General features: G+C 39.3%; 1 protein-coding gene across 3 annotated transcripts in view; it reads left to right on the top strand.

The window, feature by feature from the left end:
• The window catches only part of mib1 (MIB E3 ubiquitin protein ligase 1), a 74,751-nt gene that overhangs the window by 51,659 nt on the left and 13,280 nt on the right, over positions 1 to 9,812 (top strand). For all 3 annotated transcript variants that reach the window (XM_082173946.1, XM_082173948.1, XM_082173947.1), the window contains exons 13-15: positions 5,654 to 5,786; positions 8,834 to 8,920; positions 9,467 to 9,625. In XM_082173946.1, coding sequence (XP_082030072.1) covers positions 5,654 to 5,786; positions 8,834 to 8,920; positions 9,467 to 9,625 — 379 coding nt within the window. The remainder of the gene's footprint in view (positions 1 to 5,653; positions 5,787 to 8,833; positions 8,921 to 9,466; positions 9,626 to 9,812) is intronic.

Below are 9,812 nucleotides of genomic sequence, written 5' to 3' on the forward strand. Positions count from 1 at the left end.
CAAAATGAAGCATTGCTTGATAATTGGTCGACCTAAATTGGTATTATCTATTTGTGTAGTTAAATTTAACAGCTGACATCTATTCCACCTAATTCATTTGACAGTCTAACAGAAGGATGGCCAAAACCAGTGAAATATCAACTTGAGTTCTTGTCATATTTTATCACCATTTTCTAAACTATAGCGAGTAAACTGTGATAATGTGAGAAATGTTGAAGTGTCTGAATACATTTTGGTTTGACTATACAAGCTGTTCAATGACTTTAGAAGACTTTGATTTGATTTTTAGTTGTGTACACCAGAACAATCACAAGCTTGGAGTGGTATATAGACAAGGAACAATGACTGCATCATTTGTGTTCTTTCATGTTAATAAATCAAGAGTGGTGGCTCGCTAGCTGTCCCATATTAATAACTTAAAATGTCTGGGTGGGTTTCAACATTTCTAAATCTTATATTTCACATTTCCACAAATCACCAACAAGATGTTCTACCCGTGTCATTGCAACCAAAGAACGGAAAACTATTTGGACAATGCACATTTCAACCTTTCCCCCAAATGCATATGTCCACCTCCACTGGGGTAAAGGACCGTAATCAATCAAACCAGACTATCCAAGGACAAACTGACACAAGCCAAACTGCCTTTTGCCCAATCAAACTGCTTGTTCTTGTTGTGTGGGTTGGCCAAGTTGTTATTCTGAGCCAATAGTTGTCGTAGTAGGTGTCGTAATGGTAAGAGACATGACTGTGGATGATATCATGAGTAGCAGTGAGGGAGTTGGGTACAGTAAGTCGAGTCAAGTACTGGAATAATTAGTAATTCATTTGACTTAGTCATGCTTATCAAACAAAAGTATGACATTTTAGAACATTTAAATATGAATGTAGTTTTTGTTTGCTTTGTACATGCTATTGCAACAAGAACAAATGTATTTCTAAAAGTAGCTTATAGCCCAGTTCAACAAGGATTTATCTTTTTACGATGCTCCTTTTGTAGACTAAATAATCATTGCATCACTAGATATTCAGCTCAATTGCTTCAAATTCCCTCCCATTAATGAATCAACATTTATTGAAGCACAAATTTAAAAAACTTCACCTAGACTGTGATCCAAACTGAACTGCATCAGTAATGTTTACATTTACAGTTTGCATACTGACCCATGTTAATAACTGACCCATGCTCAAGTGTTGAATAATTCATACATGGTTGCTATAGAAACCCATATGGTCACTTGGAGGTCACTGTATCTACTTAACTCAAACCGGCAGGTAAGAGAATGATGGTGAAGTTGAGCATTGATGGCCTCATGATTCAGCCATTATCTCCTCTTTCTATGTCCAAAAAGAAATAGTTTATTTTCATGGTGTTTTCCAGCATCCACTTTTAAGATGACTTACTTGTACATAACACTTTTTTTTGCATTGATCTACAAAAATGTATAATTAGAAATGTATTAGATTTTTTATTATTTTTTATTATTCATTTGAGGTTGCATTTCCATTAAAATAACCATTTTGCTAAAAACAGTTCAGGTATTATAAAAGCATTCATATTGTTATACAAGGTTTTGGTCATACTGTCGACTCCTTGCTTTTACTATTAATACTCTTTCCTTGGCAAGACCCAAACATGTATTATAAATGCATTTTCTGACTGTAATGCATGAGCAAGCTGTAAATAGAACCCCAATGCGGATCATTAAATCAACCTTTCAGCAATGCATCATACTGCTGTTAATGGGCATCTGACTTCAAGTACACCCAACTGTATCCTTAATAGAAACTTATTAGACATCTGTCTGCTGGCTTGTTAGTCTAGTGTTTCTTTGCTGCTTGTGTCTGAGAATTTGAACACCAGCTGAGCTACTTTGTTGGATTGAATTTTCCCACCTCTAGTAAACAGTTTGGGGTTGGAGTGAATTAAATCTTAAGATTTATAGCACTGATGTCTACCCCTCCCATAAGTGAGTCAGTCACCAATCGAAGAATGTTCCATCATTACACAAGGAAAATAATTCTTAGTGTTAACTCATTGTCAAATGACTTTCCTCCAATCTATAAAATCTTCAAAATCTCACAAATCTTCCCTCCAATCTAGAAAGACTGGAATCATTATATGCCTTAAAACTCATCTTTGATCACCAAAATGACATATTTAATTGTTCTTTCCTTGAAAAAAAATCCTCATGCCTTAAAATAGCTTAAATGTAACTCTACACCCTTGCCTCATTTATTATACACGGTTCTATGAATATGCAAATTAGCCCCGCCTCCACTCACTCACACCAGCTCAGAGATACACTTGTTGATAATCACACGTTGACGTGATTGGTTACTTGATCGTTTGTGACGTCAGAAACACCAGCGATTTCAAACTGCATTTTTGAGACTGTCTTTGGTTCACAGCAGTTTTAAAGAGGAAATACTCAGCAATGGTGTTGACTTAAGAATTTGCAAATGGTTTGTGTTAAAGCATATTAAAAACGTCATAAACCACATTAGAAGCTGGATTTTCACCACAGGGGGACTTTAAATCAATCGTGCTTACATTAATTTGTATTTATTATGCTTTTAAGATCACTGGAGGACTTTATTTGAGGTATTTTCAATTTAATGTTTCTTGACACTTAATGTGTAGCAAAAGCATATATGCATAGTGTAAGTGAAATATAGATTTAACTTTTAAATACAATATATATTTTTTAATCAGTATGTCTCAAGTAACAGTATAGATAATTAGGTCATGGATATTACTGTGCCGTCGGGTCCCTCGTTGACATTGCGTGAGACAGACATATCTGTAAAAGTAAGCGAATGATGCTTTGTAATGCTGTGCAATACCTTCTTCAAACATTTTCACTAAATGTTTTACTATATCAGTCTTCAGTAACAACCAGTGTAAAAATTCAGTTATTGACCACACTTTTAATGCTAATGGATTTTATTACAGTAAGTTGCACAGCCATATGTCCAAGTTGGCAGGGAGTCACTTTAAAGAAGGCATTAAGAAAGCTGCACTTAATAACAAACTCCTCTTCACTCAGCAGAAATTCTGAGATGCAGATCCACTTTCCCTCTTGATTATTCTTAATTGTTTCAATTACTCTCATTTCAGCCATTGTTCTTTTTCTTTCTTTATTTTTTGGCATTAGTATAGGTGTTAGGCTGTTATTTATGATCTGGTGCTTGACATGGCTTACGAAAACATGAAGAAAAAAGCTACCACTCCAATGGCACAGCACACACATTTGAATGAACTTAGTGTCTCACCCACTGTGTTTGCCAAGAGATGGTGCCAGCAAACCATCATAACTTTATAGTCTTGAGGTCTTAATCAAACAAATTGGTGCTTATTCCAGTGTAACCGTATCCAGGCCCACATATAATTGGGGTGGGGGGCGGTGTACCAGAACCAGGGTTGGGAACCACTGTACTACAGTAAGGTAGCGTTAGCTATTTCCCTTCCTAGTAACAGTAAGCTCCAGGTCTATGACAAATTACCATGAGGCTACCGGAGAAAACAGGCCTCGTTGGCGTACTCCTGAGGGATCTTCGTATCTCACAGGATGACCCAGTTCCATCGTGCTTTTCCTTCACCTTACTTCTCATCTTGCTTTTTCCACTCTCTTTCAGTTCTACATTTGCCCCCATGTTCATTTAGCCGTTCAGACTGTTACTTCAGCCACGTTGTGTCCTCTGAGCCTTGTTCTTTACCTCTTAAATGGCAACTGTTTACCTACCTCAGGTCGATATCAAATCCCTATAAAGGTTTGCCACCAATAACAAGCCATTCATCATCTGCATTTTCCTTTGCTCACAGTAGAGCAAATCATTTCCAGGAAGGAATTACAGGAGGTTTGTGCCATAGACTGCATATGTTTAGAGTTCTTTGAACTCCTCCTCAAAAAAAAGTTGACTGCAATGCAGTAGTGCCAGCAAGCTGCATTAATATTAATGCCTTCCCATTTCCACCACCGTGGCAGGCAGCCTGTCAATCTAATGCCGCATCTGCTCACCACTCACAATGCCAGCACCTTATTGGCAACAATCCTTATTATTATTGCCAACACAGGAGTGCACCAGTGCCAGGCCATTTCCTGTACCGGCTACTACCTTTCTGAAGGTAGGAGTCCATCACCAATTCTTGTCTTGCCTCAGGATGTATCTATTGTTGTAAGACTTGATGCACTCAAAAGAGGTTGATGCACTCAAAACCTTGGTTTTCCTTTCTTTCCTCACTGTGTTGACAATCAGATTTACTTGAACTTATTCATCAGATGATCAGCAGTCAGTAACTTAAGGAGCATGTCCACAGACTCCAACCCCCCCATGAGCATCGCAGGTGTAAAGATGTTTCTGGGCTGCGTGTATGTGCATGCTGTGTACACTGCAGTACAGCTGCTTTGCTGCACAGCGCTCCAAATGTGTACTGAGCTGATGCTCTCTCTCTCTCTCCGCACTACCTAAGAAACTAGATACCGGCTTTGGGTTTACCAGAATTCTCCCTGCAGCAAAAAATCTGCACTCCAGAGGCTTCTGCAAATCCACCTCATCTCTGAAAATTACATTCATCAATTTCTTTCTCTTTTAGAAGCCTCTTCACTTATTTCTGCTCATGACATCCCACCAATGACACCTTAAGAACAATCTTAACATTTAAAGACATTTGAGAATACTAACCCCGCATTTCTTCTTGAGTACTGTGAATAACCAGATGAGCAATGCATAAAGTGACTGGCAATTTCCTTGATTTGTCAGTCTTTCAGAGGTTTGATAGGGTTGGATGGGTGGCATGACCTCTATAGTGGCTGTTTTATTTATTTTACTTATTTACTTCCTTTTATTTTACATTCATATGCATTTACTAGGGATGCTATTTAGCTATTAAAGTACTGGACAGATAAATCAGACATTATGTGGCACATTGATCAATGTGCTTGAATGTACTGCATTTTTTTGATTTTTATTAGACATTTTTAAGATGTTCAACTTTTAAAGAGCTTACCTTGACCAAATGTTATTAAGTTGAAAAAGCACTCACTCATTGGTTTTCATGATGGATCATTACTATAACTTCCAATTACGTATGTTTCTACTATTTACATATTTAAGTATCACCAAATAAAAAATAAAAATAAATTCTTCCTCATAATAATCATTGCACTATTACCCCTCATTACCCTTTAGTAGTTTATTACTGCAACCCATTACTTTGTCATCATTCTGCCTTGATTTCAGCTAGTCTGTGGTGGTCATAGATTCTCTACACAAATTCTCTACACTCATTTTCTAGTTTACTCTTTTTTTTTTTTAAGTTGAGCGCTAGTTTCTCCAGGACAGGCAACTATCTTATTGCTGGTGCTGCATCAATTCTTGATTGATTGAGCTTTCTGTTTTCACCTCTGCATTATGGATATATGCTGTGCTCTTACCTGCTGGTCTGAAAAGCTGGTAGAAAACGGTTTGTCGTTCCCTGTTGATTTGCAGTGTGCTTTCAGTTTTTATTGCTATGGGTTATGTTCCTGACTTCAGTTGCCTTTATGTACCCTTCAGTCTAACCACATCCACGGAAGCCCTGCACTAATTACATGTTTATTAGTTCATCTTTTCAAATGCTGAGATTTGTATTCTCACTTTTGTTTTGCAGTGCTATGCGCGTGCTGCTGTCCAAACTGCCACGGCCATGGATAGTGGATGAGAAAAAGGATGATGGTTACACTGCACTTCACCTGGCCGCCCTCAACAACCACGTGGAGGTGGCAGAGCTTCTAGTCCATCAGGTCAGCAGTTCTATCATGCACACACTGCACTATTCAAAAGGACCCCCCCTGAAGACCCTGTACTGTATCCTGCAGATAAGGATTCAGGTGGATAATTGATGCAGTTAATGTCATTAGGGGTGCAGAAGAGCTGAGAAAGTTCAGTTGTTACCCAGCTCTCATTGAACTAGGTCAGTCATAATTAGGGATGCACCGATCATGATTTTTCATGGCCGAATCAGATTGGCTTTTTTTTTTTTTTGCTCTATCACAGGCCAAACTGGCCATAAACAAAATAATATCTGTAGAGATTTGAAATTAGAGGCGACCACTGCATTTTAACCATGATCCAAACACACATACAGTTGTTTTTTATTTGAATTAGATTGTATAATTTGCACGAAAGTCCCCCTGTGGTGAAAATCAAGTTTTTAAAGTTGTTTATATGTCTGTGTGGTGTTATAAATATGCTTTAAGACAAACCATGTGCAAAGTCATAAGTCATCAACACCATTACTAAATATTTTCTCCTTAAAGGGTAACTAAACCCTAAACCAACTTTTTTTAGTTAATGATCTGTAAGAATGGGGCTTTATTAGTGCTGTTCATTGATTCGAGTAACTTTTTTGACATTTGGGTATAAAGTGTTTTAATTCTACAATATATGGTGTAAAAACGTCTGAGTGCTGCCCTCTTCAGGTTGAACGGTGGCTACTGCAGTTGAATTTTCCTATTGGATGTTTGCGGTACTGCGTGACGTAAGCGGTACTACGTGACGTAAGCAGGTTCCAGCTCACCACACCCTTGGTACGAGCTCACAACGCCCTTGGTACGAGCTAGCGTAGATTTATCTGTATTTAGTACAGTGGTCAGGAGGGCACGTAGGTGTAGTGTTGCTGGTTGCAACAGCACTGCTGGACTGCATAGCTTTCCAGCAGACTTGGAAATTAGGCGCCAGTGGTTGCATGCACTTGGCCTGGAAGACCGTAAGTTACCGCCTTGAGCTCAAGTGTGAAACCTGCATTTTACGCGGGATTGCTTCTCCAACGCAATAGAGGTGGAATTGGGCTTCTCCACACAACACGTGCTGAAAAGCGACGCAGTGCCCAAACGCTGCTCCTCCTGCATGGACTCCACCACCGCAGTGGCGTCTTGATGTGAGTGTTCATATATATTTTAATCACAATTTATGGTTAGGCTAAAGTTAATCCTCTGGGGTCGACAAACGCGCCGGGGCAATTTTGCTGGATTTTTTGCTTGCAAAATAAGAATATGCCTACAGAGAGCGCACGCTATTGACATGAACTCGATAAAACTCATCAGATGCATGTACTTTACGTCGTCTTGCGACCCTGCGATCTCCGCTGGGGTCTGCCCACTTTTCTGGCATTTTTCAAATATTGCCAGTGGGTGGAGTCAGGCTCTGACCAGGGGTTTAGTTACCCTTTAAAACTGCAGTGAACCAAAGACATTCTCAAAAACGCGGTTTGAAATCGCTGGTATTTCTGACGTCACAAACTACCTTGTAACCAATCGGGTCAATGTGCAGGCGGGCTTTAGCATATCATTAACTGCAAAGCAGGGGAGTCTCGAGAGATGAGAGGATATTCCGCTATATTTTTCTGTTGATATGAAAAATCGTGTACATTTAGCATTATAGCGGCTGAATTTTGTATATAATGTATATTACGATGTTATGATGAACTATATGCCTTTCTCCACTGCCGTTCTAAGTTGTTCAAAGCGAACAGGAGCATGGTTTGTGTAAAATTAGCAACACATTATTAGCTGTTTGATAACGTAGTCAAGCAAAAGGCTAATCATATTAATTACCGTTATGTGTCCGACGTTGTAAAGAGCGACACCATTGGGCAGCATTTACTACAGTGAAGTTGGTCGAGTGAATCTCTGAACTGGAGATCCGCGTTTACGAAGCAAGGGTGTAGGGTTACTTTGTAGCTATTTTAAGGCATGAAGAAATTCTTTTCACAGGAATTGTTTTTTTTAAATATGTCATTTTGGTGATCAAAGATGAGTTTTAAGGGATACAATTATTGACTACAGGGGGACTTTTAAGCAAAAACAGTATGGTCTGACTTTAGCTTTGTGTAATTATGCTACATAAAACATACCTGCTCAATGATAAAGTAAATTCACTCTCTGACAGTATATCCGAGTAAAACAGCATCTCGAACAAGACAAAAATGTAGGCTTGGACTTTGTCCAACGGAAATTGATTGGATTGTTGGATCGTTGCCATTTGCATTAGCTATGATCTCATGCGAGTGGCAGGTTTCCCTTTAAACCCTTTCAAATCTCCGCAAGCTCAAAATCATCAGATGTAATTATGAAGTTATTAATGACAAAAAATGTAATGCTTTTAAATTCTAAATAAATTCTTGAATTGAAGAACACTGGTCTCCAGTTGACCTGTCCCTAAACTTGCATCAAGTGTCTTAAAAATGCAGGATTCTCCAGGATTCTCCATAGCTCCTTACCTCCTACGCCACAGTTACAGCGTGACACTGTGGCTCAGCGTTATGCCGCGGCACAGTAACAACGTTATTGCAACATTCCAGCAGTGTTATGAGACTGCTGTGCTGGCTCAGTGCAGCCCTTTGTCAACTACCTGCCATGAGGGAAGAGAGGGAGAGAGACAAAGAAAAGGTTCACACCAGTGACTTAAGCCTCAGCCTGCGAACCACAGTAGAGCTGCACTGCAGTAATGCAGAGAGATGCTGCTATGGGGGTTCAGTCAGGAATATCTGAATACAAATCACCATTAGCTCACATTTCTTAACACAACCTAAGGGACTCAAAGGCATGCTCATGAGCGGCGTTTTGTCTTCAGTTGTTGAGAAGTGAAATGGACACTGACTGTTATTGAACATCAGTGGGGGAAAAAAGTGGAATGGAAATGAACAAATACACACAATCACTTTGTTTTGCTTTGTAAGGCATCTTATCTAATAGTATCTATATAAATGCATATATCATAATTGTTCATGTTTAAACCATTTTTATTTCTCAGAGGTCAACCGATTGATTTGTTCTTTCTCTCTCCATAGGGAAATGCTAATTTGGACGTACAGAACGTTAACCAGCAGACGGCATTGCACCTTGCGGTCGAGCGTCAGCACACCCAGATAGTGCGAGTAAGTGGCTGTGTTCTGTTCTCTTCATTTCCCTTCAATGTTTGATGTCTGCACCCCTCACCCAGCGATCTGGCGTCCTACTCAACACAAACGCATTGATGAAGCAATGTTGATGAAGCAATGTAGCTAAGTGCCCCGGCTTAAGATTTAAATTCAATTGAATTCATTTAGTCCTGAGCAATCTGGACTACGCCAGGAGAGGTACGGGGAGCGGGGGTGGTGAAGGGGAATCAGTAGATTCAAAAGCGCCATCGTGTGGTCATATAAGAGCAGTGCAACTCTCCTCTTTTAAAACGTCTGTAATGGCATGGTCTGTTGAGAAATATTCTCACTTAATGATCAAACAAAAATGCTTTTTTGTCTCAAACATTACACTTTTTCTATTTGAAGCCTTATTTTTGTCATATACATGAATGATGAAATTTGTCACCTGTGCTTCAGATGTCATTGTTATCTTGTTCGTCAGCATCGATTAACATGAGCATAATTAAATCTAACATTACTGAGAACACATCGGTTACATTTAGTCCCCGTGTTTGTGTCCAGCTCTTGGTGCGAGCCGAGGCGAAGTTAGACGTGCAAGACAAGGACGGAGACACGCCGCTGCACGAGGCCCTGCGTCACCACACTCTGTCCCAGCTGCGCCAACTTCAGGACATGCAGGACGTCAGCAAAGTGGAACCCTGGGAGCCCTCCAAAAACACAGTATGTACAGAGAACTATATAAACTGTACAGGTGTTCTCAATAAAAGCTTTCGGTTAACAGAACGTGATGTAGAACACATTTTCAGTTTTTCTTAATTCTGAATTGATCCACAAGAAATAATTGGTATTTTAAATTAATTCTGTTTATTTAAAAAATCATACACATATTAAAGATTACTTATATTGG

The sequence above is a fragment of the Leuciscus leuciscus genome (genome assembly GCF_965113295.1).
Source record: "Leuciscus leuciscus genome assembly, chromosome: 6".
NCBI classification, from domain to species: domain Eukaryota; kingdom Metazoa; phylum Chordata; class Actinopteri; order Cypriniformes; family Leuciscidae; genus Leuciscus; species Leuciscus leuciscus.